Source organism: Falco peregrinus, chromosome 5 (genome assembly GCF_023634155.1).
Source record: "Falco peregrinus isolate bFalPer1 chromosome 5, bFalPer1.pri, whole genome shotgun sequence".
Taxonomy (NCBI): domain Eukaryota; kingdom Metazoa; phylum Chordata; class Aves; order Falconiformes; family Falconidae; genus Falco; species Falco peregrinus.
The window spans coordinates 85718151-85731933 of record NC_073725.1 but is presented as its reverse complement, the minus strand read 5'-3'; the positions used below and the strand labels follow the sequence as shown (position 1 = coordinate 85731933).

The window sequence follows — 13783 nt, the reverse complement described above, 5'->3', positions numbered from 1 at the left end:
GGGGGGAAAAAAAGGCAGGAAAGAAAGCAAGAGAAAGGGTAAGTGGATAGCAAATAGGAAAAAGATGTCAGAGCTGTAATGAGGATACGATATAGACGTGAGAAAGCACTGGACAATGTAAGGCAGGGAAAAGGACAGGGGACTGGAAGAAGAGGAAAAACACAGCAAAGTGTATTATTTCTTGTAATCAAATATAGCAAGAGCTTATTCTCTCCCATGCTCAGTCTTTGTAATCCCAAAGGTGTGAGCTCAGCTTGTGTCCTGGGGAGAAGGACCGGTTGCATATTGCCACTTTGCAGCAGACAGGTGCTTTATCCTTGGCTTCAATTTCAGTGCTACATTAAGACTCAGTGTGAACACTGGTATCTGACAGCACAGGTCTGACCTGTCTTTTCATGTCTGTCCCCCAAACACGGAGCAAAACTAAGAAGATGAGAGATTTCCTATGAGCTATGCATACAAATATGTAATAGTATTAAATTGGTAAAATGCCACGGTGTTCATACCTCTTCTATCTCATGGGACTGAAATCTGATTTTCTAACACGTGTTAGAAGTGAATTATAAAGAAAGAAAAGATCTTCACTTTGGGACCAAATTACTAAATACTGCCTGGAAGACTCCTTCATTACATGAATCCCTAAGAAGAGGTAGCACAATGTTCCATGAACCTGATCCCACTCATTAATGTGGTTTTTTTGACACCTCCTGGCATCAGAGCAATTTCTTGCTGGAGATGGAGGAGGCTACTGGAGAAATACATGTGTGAATAACCCTTCCAGGATTTTATCATTTAAGGAGAAGAAAAGGTAAAAACAGTAATCAGACTTCAAGAAATAAGCATTTTGAAAGGGGACTATTATAACATTCCTAGTTTTAGAGCAGGCAGCTCCTCTTTCCTTTCAGAAAGGAGACTGGTAAAAATCGTAACTAAAGGAAAATTCAGAGCTTGATGTTCATTATGCATTAAAGTCTAACAGGTCCAGATAACCAAGACACCTTCTTGTCGCTTGACCCCCAGCCCAGCAACTGCAGCTTGGCTTAGGAAATGAACATGAGATGCAGGGCACTCTGTTTAATATAAAGGGCTTGTGATATAGTCCTCACACATACAGACCTAGAATATCCGCATTGGGTACAGTCACTGAAAAGCAGAATCTTTCTTCTTCTCCCCATCTACCAGGGAACGATGACAAAGCTAAAGGAAGTCTCAGCTCATTCCTTTTTTGTGGTCATTTTGCAGCATTTGACCCAGACTCCTTGGCTCTTGCTACAGTCTCTGGGACTTCCAGATGCTGTCCTGTCCAAGCCCGTGGCTGGTTAGCATCCAAAACCTAATAAAATCAGGCACTCTTTGCCCAGTAAGGCTATAGGCAAAAGCCATTTCTATCAAACCAGACAGCAAAAAGATCATTCTTCTGCAAGCCAAATACCTATAAAAAGAGTCCATGCTGACTCAAAGGGAAGACCTTTCTAATTCCCACAGCTCTTCAGAGTGCATGCACAGCATGGAGCCCATGTCTTACCTGTGCTGCAGTTCTTGTACTTCTTGCTCTGGCCATGCAGGACCAATGCAAAGACCACCAGGAGGATGAGGATCAGACTCGAGAGAGCCATCACTAGCAGAAACCACCACTCCTCATAGAAAGGGGCTTCCGTTTGCGCTGAAAGAGAAAAAAAATATAAAGCAAAAAACCACCGCAATTCCTTTTTTTTTTTTCTTCCTTCAACATTTTCTCTTCTTCCCCACAGTGAACGATGCATCTATGATAGTGTTCAGGATGGAGGGGTGTTCAAAGTCTACTCCACAGTCAGACTTTCAAGGGGCTTGCTGATGCTTCTAGGATAGCAAAGAGAACAGGAGCACATCACGGCTCCAGCATCTCCACAAGCAGCTTTCATACACCCAGACCAGCACTCCAGAATCTCTTAGCTAAGAAGAAATTATCACCGAGTAAAGAGAGGGAGGTTTCTTTCCACAGCTCTGCACACCTACATTTCTTAACTATTGCGGTATGCTTAGTACTCCCTGCATCAAAGGAACCACTAATACATCTGTCATGACCCACAGTTATTCCACTTTTTAAGAGGCTTGCCTCTCCAAAATGCCACTCAGTGGCTCTTTGAAAAATACAGCTAGTGCCAGGGAACAAAGTACTCTTGGTTCAGCGTCTTTCAGTGCCTCCATTAACTCCAACTTCCAACATTCACTGCTACTCCCTATCATTTCCCCATCAGTTTAGCCAAGCCTGATGTGCAGCCCGTGGATCAATTCAGTTGCCTGAATTTCATGCAGTCCTAAGTCATTTCACCTCATTTGACCTCAACTGGAGACGCAAAATGATACTAACTTCCCCCTTCTAGAGTTATCTTGCCAGTCTTGCTTTAAAGGAATAACTATTGTTATTTTCTCACGGTGATAGTCTCTTTGTCAGCATCCCTCAGCTTTGTGAAACAAATGCTGCTGCTGGAGCACAAGCCAGCAGCTGTGTGTAATTTCCCTGTAGTCCATAAGGTAGATCACCTGATGGGAACAGGTAATGCCAGGAGACCAACCCCTCGCTATCACTGAAGCTAGGCACTCTCTTTCCCCAACTGTCCTGAGCCCTGGATCTAACCACAAGCCTGTTGTAAGCCTGATGATACGAGCTGAAATTTGTTCCAGATCACCGGGTATCCCACAGCAGTGAAAAGCAGCCGTGATCTTTCTTTGCTAGGCGGCCAGGCCAGGCCAATAAAGTCCTAAGGCAAACTGCACGAGCCATGCTGGGCTGAGCAGATTCAGTGCAATTTATACCTCCCTCTGCTAGCTGAAGTGGCCAGCCTAAAATGCTTTATACTTTTATGACTGTGAATCTCAACGGAAACCTCTTACTTTCATGCAGCAATTTGAGATGAACACTGAAGCATCAAAAGGAGGTGAATTAAATAGTTCTGTTCCAGCGGAGAACTTACAAACAAGCAGTTTATTTATAAAAAGCATCACAAGGAGATGCATGCCCGGCTTCAGAGGAATAATGTCTTCCAGGAAAGGAGAGGCTGACATGATTACTGACCCTTTACGTTGTGTTATAGCCTCTGTGAAACCACAGATAGGAAAAACACTGACTCTTGATGTTTGAAATGGGTTGTCTATGCCCTTGTCCTGAAGGAGAAAAGCAAGGGTAGTAGCACTCACGCTGAAATCCACAGACAGCTCTCGCAGGCTAAGTGGTTAATTGTGTAAGGACAAACGCCGCCGTGATGGCGATAGCAGCGTTTACTGCTCTTGCCTGCTGGGTAACTGTTGAACGGCGTTGGTGCTTTTCACTGGAGGAGCAAAGAGATAAAAGCCACTCCAGATACTGGAGCATTGCCAGTTTCGCATGACTCTCCAGAATTTTGAATCGCAAAGCTGCTTTATCGGGTTCTTTTATTCTTCTTGTCTCTCTTTGCTAACACAGCAAGGATGAAACCTATTGCTCAAAGGCAACCTGGAGTACAGCTGTCCCCGTGGGGTGAGAGGGGACCTGAAGCAAAGCTTCTTCCAAGGGCAAGCTCCCTCACTTCACAACGGACCACTGAACTCCAGCCACCCAGACGTGGCCACCTGAGTGGTTTGCTTTTTGTGGTACTGAAGTTCCTTCAGACACCCAGAGTGCCAGGCTGCTCAAAGAGATTCTTGGAAGCATGTTTGGGCCATAACCCTGTTTTCTGGGAATAAGCACAAGAGAGAAGGGAGGGTGGGAAGAGCCCGAGAACATCACCAAGGAGGTGATGCTCTGATGAAGGGGAACTGGAGGCATCACATCGTACTGGAACTGCTAGCTCAGAGGATCTCAGGAATAATTTTGTGAAACTGTTTTTGAGAGCTAAATACAAAATAACAGAGAAAATGTTTGTCAGAGAACCCTGGGAAAAAAACAGAAGGAAGCAGAACAAACAAACCAACAGACTATGAAAGGAGAAAAAGCAAATAAATTGTAGACTGTGTAAATTAGTCTTAGGGCAAGAGATCTTACATATAAACACTTGTGAAATTCCTGAGAAGGTTCTTTGTCAAACTGAAAAATGGCACATATGGATTTTTCCTTTTGAGAGTAAAGCATACTGTAATAACCAGCCTTGATTCACCACTATATCACTCTGGTTTTACCCTAAAACAAGCAAAAACAAGCTGTCCTTGGTTATTTGTTGCAGCTCGAGAATCTGGGTTGGGTTTTTTTTCCTCTCCCCCCGCCCCAGCCCAAGAAATTCAATTGGAAAAGGTATTAAAAAAACCCCAACAACATGTGATTACCTGATACTGCCACAGAGGGAAGACTTGGTTCTCCATAGCCAAATTCATTGACAGCCACCACTCGAAATTCATAGGTCACCCCCTGTTTGAGTTTGTCCAGGCCGACTGTGTAGGAGGTAGCACTGCGGGGGATGTCCTTCACAAACATATCCCACAGCCCTTCATCTAGGAAAGCAACCAGGAGAGAAATGACATGAACCGTGCCACTTGGCGCTTCCTTCTGCTTGTTGAAAAAAAATCGTCATTAGCTGTGTTTCACCCACAGGCAGCGGGGTGGTCACCTGAAGGCTGCTCGGTGATACACGGAATGCCCTGCCAGACCCCAGCTGTAACGGCATTTATTTGGGATGGGGTCTTGTAACAGCCCAGATGGAAGAAATCTCCTCTAAAATCAGCAGCAGCACCCACAGAGACCTGAGCTGGCTCGAGCAGCTGCCAGCCATCTGGGTCCCTCCTGATCAGGCGAGGTCACCCCATCAGCACGCTTGTTATTGACAGAGCAAGTAAACCCAAAGCAACCTGTTACATTAATGAGCCCTAATCGCACAGGTTTTTCCTGCTTTTTACATTGCACGGCTGGCTTGCCTATCGAACTGTGTAGGCTAGGCTTTGCAAATGAATGCCAGATATGGGTCTTGGTGGGAAGTACCGCGGCCTTGCATGAACTGGTGCCTGGTGGACTGGTGTCACTGGAGTGCTGCTTGCTCCACAGCATCACAAATGAAATGTCCTTTGTGTGCGGTGGCCCGCAGCACGGCACAGCCCGCAGGGTGAGGCAGCCAACACTGCACTTCAGTGCCATTTCAAACAGGAATGAGTTATTGTTTGTGTTAGAAACCTCTCAAAGCTGTTAGAAACACAATGCCATTCTGATGAGAGTGTTTCAGCAGGGTAACCTCTGTTCTCCACAGCCTTACTGACATCGATCCAGATGCACATCCTGACCAGGCACCATTCTGGTTCCTGATCCATACCCGTAATCTTATATTCACTTGACTACAATGGAAAGAACTTCCAACAAGAGGGATGCTGTTACTAATAAGAACAAAACCAACTATAATTAAAACCGTCAGTCAATAATTCTGAGTGCAGGAATCAAACATTAATCTAAACAGACTGCTTCTCAGTAACAATTGGTGCCCAGCACTTTCACTGACAAAATGGAGTTACTGTCTACGCATGGGGCCAAGTCTCAGCTAGCCTAAGCCAGCGCAGCTCTTAGAGCTCTGACCTTGCAAGTACCCCACTGGGCTTTTACTTTTAGTCATCAAAGCTGTTTGAGCAATGTCTGTTTTTCTCTGCATGTCCCACAGCCATGGGAATAGGATGATAACCTCTGCATAGATATGGCTCCAGCACAGGAGCTGCCTGCTTTGAAAGAAAGTCCTCTGTGCTGCGAGATTTGAGCATCAGCATGACTTCTGGAGCTTGAGGTGTTATCAAGGTAACAATAAAGCCGGAGCCAGCAAGCCTCAGTGACTTGTTCCGCTGCTGCAATGTAAGGCAGGAATCTGTTCTCATTTGCTTTGCATTTACCTGGGTGTAAACTAATTGGAGTCACCACAGCGATGCCGAAATTGTGCTGGTGTAATAAGAGCAAAATTTGGCCCTTCGCCTATTTCTGTGCAACAGGGAATAGCAACAAAGATTAACTGATTAACACTGCAGGTGCATTTCCATGTGAACGTTTTAACTTTGGCATCAGTAAATATCAGCTCGGTAATTTGTACCGTGCTACACGTCTAGCAACACACGCAACACCTAACAGCCCCCCGACTACATATTTTCTGATCAGGAGGATTGGCAGGCTCAGTGGATGCAAAAAGCAGGCTGAAATGTTATTGCGCCAGGTACATTTGAGAAATACCAAAGAACAATAAAAATCGGTAATTTTTCCGTCATGCTTAAAATTCAGACCAATACATTATTCACCAGCATGATCAGAGTATAATGAAGTTATCATAATGTACCATTGTTATGTATTAGTTGGATATTACAATGGCTATAAAACAAGAGATAAAATATTGACTTCCCTTTTACAGGGCAATAGAAGGCTAGATTATTTCTACCACGTAAACTTACAACGTAATAAAAAAGGAGCTTGGGATTTAGTTTCTCCGAAGAGGGTGGAGTGAGGGATGCATTTTCAAAGTCAGATTGTTGCAACCACCAGTACTAGGAAGATGCATCTCAGACTATAAAATATTGCCATAATTGCTAGAATTGCCTGAGCTTTCATAAACACATTTGTAAACAGCAATAAGAGAATTTGAGCCCATTGTGAATTGTCTGAAAAGCAATTTGTTTGCATTGAAAGCCACTTAAACGGGGGAAGAAAAGGCAACAATAAAAATGAATGTTCCGTACTCATTGCAACAAACACAACTGCTCACACAGACACTTTCTCACTCATTTTCTCAAACCTATCAGGGTGCACAGTGCAGAATATCCAGCAGACCAAGAAGTGTAAATTTAACCCCTCTGTAAAGCTTGTAGTAAGTCGGGAAAACTACCCTTGAGAAGTCAACATCGCATTGCCACCTCTCTGTCCCCTTGGCTACGGTGGCAGTGGTGTGGGGCAGCAAAGGCTGCTGGCAGATGTTCCTTCAGCAGTATTCCTGTCTCACAGGGGCTCAGAGATGCTCCAGCTGGTGGCCTTAACTTCTCCGGCCCACCACGCTCTTAGTCATTGAAAGAATCTTTGCCCAAACTGTTTTTCTGGGGTAGGAATCAGGGCTTGGCCAAGATAGGACCCAAGGAGTGATCCTTGGGATCCCAGAGAGGTGCTGGTGCAGCTACAGCCGTCAGAAGTCTACAGGGTGGCGACCTGAAACAGGGGACATCCTTATGTCTTCCCCACTGCTGACTCCAACCCAGTGCTACGCATGGTGTAGTCTGTGGCTTCCCAAGACCTGGCCAACAAGTTTTTTAATTCCAGAGCCTCAATTAATTTATCTCATCTCCATCCGGAACATTCAGTCCTCACTTTGTAGACAGAGATCGCGATCAGATATCTCCAAACTAAAAAAAGCGTTTTATTTCAGTGGTGAACTTTGATATTAAATATTGAACACACGCTTGTGAATTCATACACTGCATCTCTTCCCCATCCCTCAAAACTAGGTTTGCTCTAAATGTTAGAAGTTCAGCTGAAAGAGAATTCATTAGAAGGTCACTTGTGATAGCCAAGATTGGCCTTTAAGTTCAGTAGAAAATCGTTAGCACACTGTACACAGTATTTTCCACTTAGTTTAAGGAGGAAAGAGCGTGGTTGGGCTATCAGGTGGGTATTAACTCATAGAAACCGCCAAGGAAAGCAAAGTTTGCATCGCCGGGCTCTCGCCACGAGGCGCGAGGCACAGCCTGCCCCGGCCACCATCCGAGGGAGGCAGCACAGCTGCACGGGGATGCGCCCGCACTGCTCGCAGATGCTCTTCCTGCAGTAACATCTGTCCTTCTCCTCATTTCACATCGCCTTTCACTGGGCACTCAGCCTCTTAAAACAGGCCTAAATGTGTGACGGAAAGGGGAGGGCTCCTCCAAAAACCCTGTTTTACTTTGTTTCTTGTTTCTAGCAACGCTTCAGCAGACCCTGCCCCAGCCTTATTTCCCGCTGACATGAGAGCTGAGCTTTATCTCCCCGCCTTGACTCCTCCGCCCCATTTGGAAGCGAGGCACATGCCTGGGGAGAGGAGCTGACTGATGGGGAAGGTGCACCCACCTCCAGCCCCCTGCCCCAGCCCACCCGTGGTGGCGAGGAGCTGCGCCGTGGGCTGCAGCTGTGTGAGCACCCAGGGGCCGGCCGGGCTTCACAGGCAGTTAATCGGGGTCTCCATGCTGAATCAACCTGTCAGTCAGTAACGAAGGCTCCTGGCTCTGCTAACTCAGGCCGCTAACAAACAACCACGATGCTGTGGCTGGGGAGATGGAAAGCTGTCAGTTATTTGGGTCTTAAACACCAGCCTTCCCCTCCTGGAGCGAGAGGAGAGCCGTGCCGTAAAACTTCATCCTAATTACACATTAGGAGGTTTACGAGGGGAGAAGCTGTTGAGAGTTAAGGGCCGGCTGAACGCAAGTAGTGTTCCTCCTACAGAGGACAAAATTAAAATGTGGATGTGTTAGTCAGAGGCAAAGGGCTGGATGGCCGTGCAGACCAGCGAAAGGACAAGAATGGGAAGTGAAGGCTGACAAACTGTCAGCCTCGGCACGTCGTCTGCGAGCAGGAGCGGACCAAAGCCCCCCGGCAGCTGCCGGCAATGCAGCTGCACCCTTCACTTTGAATTTACTGACTTGGGCTGGTCGGTGTCCATGTTTGACACTGCGCTCCCACATTTGTTTAAAAATAAATAGAAAAGGAAGAAAACAGAAAAACATGACTCAAGACACCAGAAAGGAAACTAAAGTGAGATCTGCCCTCAGGGTGTGGGAAGTGAAAACCAGCATTTGCGGGAAGGACGATTCCCACTCCAAGTAAATGGGTTCTCCCCAAAATGCCTGCCGCCTTTATAGAACTCATCACCTGGGGGAGCAAAAGAAAACACTTCCCCGACTAGTCTGTGTCCTAAGCTCATGATTTGTGGCTGACCTGAGGTTTACTGGCCTGTTCATGCCAGCCGTGGTGCTGGAAATATTAGGAACACGTTAAGATGCCACTCCCCCCCACCAGGCTTAAGTCACCCCCTGCTTGGGAAAAACAAACGCAGTCCAAAACGTCTGATGGGGAGAGGAGGCAGAAGAAGAAATCTGTATCGGCTTGTCCTGGTTTGGAGGCTTTTCCTGAAGTGACACAACCCAAAGGGCTGTCAAGCACTGCAACAGGCTGCCCAGGGCAGTGGTGGAGTCACAATCCCTGGAGGGATTTAAAAGATACGAAGATGTGGTGCTTGCTTAGGGGCATGGTTTAGTGGTGGATTTGCCAGTGCTGGGCTAATGGTTGGACTCGATGATCTTAAAGGTCTCTTCCAACCTAAACGATTTGATGGTTGGATGAGGCAGATTGCCAGAACGCCTACACGGCCGTGCTGCAGCAAGGCAACACCGCAGCGAGCCAATACACACACGAAGGTCTCTGCTGGCAGTTATAGATCCCTGTGCTCCTGGCAGTGACCCCTGGGGCATTCTGCAGAAGCACCTCCTTTGGAGACAGGGGATAACTGGGAAGGCAAGTCTGTGTGAGAATGCTCGGTACTTTACCGGCTGCATGCCCCCCATTAAAGCATGGTACAGAGAGAGGAGCCTTGGCTGTGGCGTGGGGTTGGGAAAAGAGGGGTGAAACCAGTTTCTCCACTCCTTTGAGCCCACTGGGAATCTTAACAGCGTCGTGCCATATCTGTCTTTTCCGCTGTACGTAAAAACTGAGGCCATGATCTAATACCTGTTCCTTAGCCAGCCTAGCTGACGTCTCAGGAGTGCTTACGATGGCAGTGACAGAGGCTGCTTAATTGCATTTCTTGTAATGCACAAGGAGCTAAACTGGAATCTATTTCTCCAGGGACAGAGAAGGTGAAGGAAAAGAAAAAACTTCTGGTTTTGTAATGTCTTCCTCTAGCACAGATCACCCTGGAAAAAATATTGGTTCGCCTGCGCCATCCCGGTGTCTGGGTATATTCAAAATGCAGAGGAGGTAGTCAGCCTGGTCACCTTCCATAAATCTGGGAGAGAAACGGGGAGATCAAATGAACAATCTCAGCTGCCTGCTGCCACCATCGCTGAACCCAGCGGGGCAGCCGGAGCCCTGGGAGACACAGCAGGACACTGAAAAATTCAAAGGGAAGCGACAAAAGGGGGTAGGGTTTGCCATCTCTGACAGAAAGCCACCCTCCTGCTCTGATGGAAGAGTCTTGGCAGGGAGCTACAGCAGGGAAAATGAGATGATACAGCATTTAATGTTTGGGGTAATGAGGCCTATAATAGATGACACTTGAGATGTGAAACACTAAGGTAGTGGTATTGCATTTAAATATTGGCAACAAGCTAATGCTTTTCATCTGTCTGTTCTGTGCCCCTTTTTGATCTCAGAAGGATGAATATCTTTCCCTTCCTTGACTTTATGTGAAGGGCACAAGTCAACTGCTCTTCTCTTGGACAACAACTCCTTAAAAACAAAGGTTGCTCCAATCCATGCTCTACTACCCTTATAAATCAACGTGCAGAAGCAAATTTTTAGAACGATATTAAAACAGAAGCTGCTCTGAATGACCAGCCCTGACAGAAGGAATTAGTTCCCTGCTTTTGTTAAGCTTGTAATTCAGATTTCAAACTCCTCCATGCAGAGATGAGGAAAAAAAGCGGCACAAAAAGGAAGCCGCCGGTTGGGTGAAATAAGCAAATGTTCCAATTAGTCTGTCTCCTCTCCTGGATCACATTTCACGCTTCCTACAGCTGCAACCAGAACGAAGGATGAGAATCCAGCATACAAATGCCTAGTTCATTTGCTATAGCAGCATGAATAGGATTAAAATAATCTGAAGAGGAATTAAATGCCTCAACAGTCAGGTTGCAAGAGCAGGAGAATAAGACTTCTTCTGTGTGTTTCCAGGATCAGTGGAGTGGGGCCAGCAGAAGTGACCCTGGGTTAATGCAGCTCAGACCTGCCTTGGAGGGACTATTTTCTTCCTACTCAAAAAGAGTGGACCACAAATCCTACACCCTTAGCCATGAACTGTAAAATGTTTGTTCACATCCAACGGTGAGACAAGCCCAGGAAAAGCAGAGGAGCCTGCAATGTCACCACTCACACGAGTTGCATTTCCAGCTTGCAGATAATCCGTGCATGGGCTGCAGGCTTCCCTGTAAAATACCCTGAGTCCAAAAAACCTGTTCAGGGGAAATGTAAGCTGATAAGTGAACTTCAATGAACCGCTTTGGTTTAACTTGCTATCTAAACAATGCTGTTCAAATAAGACAATATTTTCTACCTATGAAGAAATAAGGGCAGAAATCGATACGCTGATGTAAGTGAAACAGAAGCACGGTGCTGTCATGCCTCTAATTAAAAAAAATATCTTGCTCTCTTTGGGAAACTCCGGTGCTATGAGAAGGTACACATTTTCCTTGCCTTTGGTTTTGAGAACAACTGTCAGGTTAAATGACAGAAATAAGGAAGAAATTTTAAGGTCACAGCAGAGCCTCACTACAGAGCAAATTCTATCAGATGCAGGTATGGAAAATGCCTCATGGCATCATCTTCAGTGATGACCACAGAAACACAGGCAATAATTTTGTTACAGGTATGGTTACACATAATTAATCTGTTTTAAATGCAACCTTACATTCAAGACACATACAAGAAACAGGATCCTTTATATATCAAACAGATAAACGTTCATTTAATCAATATATAATCAAGCAATGTGCAAGCATCTAGAAGTTAAAAAGGGAAGAACAAGCAGCCAACATGGATATGTCAAGTATAAATCATGTCTAATTTCCTTCCGTGACAGGGTAGCAGACCTTGTCAATAGAGGAGAAAGAGCAGACATCATCTATCCTGACTTCAGCAAAGCTTTTGACATCGTGACATTCAAACACGGCCCACACGAAACAAGTATCTGGTAGATGCATCACTGGCTGGAAAACTGCACTTGGCAAACGGTTAGCAAGGTTCTCTGTCAGAGGGGAGGGAAATGACCACGTCAGGTTACGCAGGGGTCTGGCAGCGCTCACTGGTTTTTCTTAATGACTTGGCTACCAGAAAGCATGCGCTTATGGAATTTGCAAGGGGTACCGACGGGGAGAGGCTGCGGACAGGCTGGAGCGTATGCCTTCTTTTAAAATGACCTTGTCCAAGTGGGAAAACATTCTGGAAAAAGCAGAGAGCAGCTTCAGTATGATGCAAATCCCAGAAGGAAAGGAGCTCTGGGAAAGTGCTGGGAAAAACTGTAGTGATGAGGGGATTCCTGTCCTCCCATTGCAAGCATCCTGCCTGCAGAACAAATGGGGAAAGTGATGTGTATGTGGTGCCAAGGTGCTGGCCCTATTATTAACTGAGAAACAGTAATTAGCTGTGGTGTTCTGCTCCAGAAGAGGTCAGACTTCTATCCGTGATCCTCAAAATACAGCTTGCAAGTACTGGTTAGTCCTTGGGCATGAAAGATGCTGTAAGCATTTAAGTGAGTTTTAATTATTAACTATATTAGCTCATCAGTAGGATGATTTACCAGTGATGTAGCACAGCGAAAGCCAGAGCACTCAGGGTAATTTTCTGTGACTACTCCTAAACAGGAGAAAGTCTGTTAAACCACGTAATAAACCAGCAACCATTTAATACTGGCTGGCAACAGTGTTCTCTCACAAAATCCCATTGCCTTACTGGGACAACCACCAGCCTCTCAGCTGCAGGATGGCTTTTGGCGTGGGCTGAAGGAAGGGGAACTCGTGGCATCAAGCTCGCAGTGTTTCCCATGCCTTACCTGAGGGTCGTGCCTCTATAATGTAGCCAGTTGTGGGTTTTTCTCCTGAATCTCCCTCAGTCCATTGCAACGTCAGCCCAGAAGCAGATTTTGTCACCAGAATTTCCTGAGGGGAGCCGGGAGACCCTGAAGGATGAAAAGAGAATAGGAAGCGGTGCTATTGGAGATGGACGGCAGTATTATATTCTTATACCGATATAGGAAAAAATAAACACCTAGCAGTACTGGTCAACATACACGTGACATAAACCAGCTCAATGGGCTATTGACCTAATCTTTTAGGTACCAGCACCAGCAGTTACCTGAGTTTTACAGGTGCTTGTGTTAAGAAGGGAAAAGAAACCCCACTCTCGTGTCAACCCTTAGCATCTCTGCAGTGTTTGCACGTTGCCACTGCTGTTTTGGACTTCAGAGGTGAGACCAGCCTCTGAGTTTCAGGGAGAGGTTCCTGGGGACAGCTGCCTGCCCGTCCCCTTGGGAAGAAGCCACAGCCACGTTAGACAGAATTCCTCCTTTATCCTGCCAGTGGTGAGGCAGGAGAGTCAGACTGTGGATCCACGGTGCTGCTGTCGCGGACAATGGTGACGGAGGGCTCTGTGATAAAATGAAAGCTTGTTGGCGCCTAGAAGGGTGGAACTGCCACACCTGGCCCTGACGGAGGGAGCAAGTATTTCCCTGAGCTGGAAAAGAAGCAAAAACCAGAACCATTGCAGTGATGCTCTGTGATTTACTGGACAGGCCGGTATCGTAGCAGAACATTTAACTTGTTACGATTATCTGGTTTTCAAAAAACACTGATCAAATAAGAAACCCAACTCTTTTGGTACAGACACTGAACCAGGCAGGGAATGCTGCCATCCAGTCTGTAGCTTCTCTTAAAATACCAGCAAATTCGCAGACCTCTCCCTCTGCACAAGCCAAAGTGTCAGGAGAGAATAATTGTAAATTCTTTCTGGTTTTACATCCAGGAACCTCTGCTGGTTTCGGCAGAGTTATTCCAGTTCTGACTCCACCGCAGAGCAGTACAGTCAGAATTACTCACTGTGCTGTCAGGCTGCAGCTTTGAAATCCCTGGCTAGCCTGTTTGCATTATG

At 46.2% G+C, this 13783-nt stretch overlaps 1 protein-coding gene across 4 annotated transcripts in view; it reads right to left on the bottom strand.

Annotated features, from left to right (window-relative positions):
- Window positions 1-13783, bottom strand: part of SDK1 (sidekick cell adhesion molecule 1) — a 412484-nt gene that overhangs the window by 13998 nt on the left and 384703 nt on the right. For all 4 annotated transcript variants that reach the window (XM_055805382.1, XM_055805383.1, XM_005228982.4 and 1 more), the window contains 3 exons: window positions 12690-12815; window positions 4279-4443; window positions 1526-1663 (listed from right to left, as the gene is read on the bottom strand). In XM_055805382.1, coding sequence (XP_055661357.1) covers window positions 1526-1663; window positions 4279-4443; window positions 12690-12815 — 429 coding nt within the window. The remainder of the gene's footprint in view (window positions 1-1525; window positions 1664-4278; window positions 4444-12689; window positions 12816-13783) is intronic.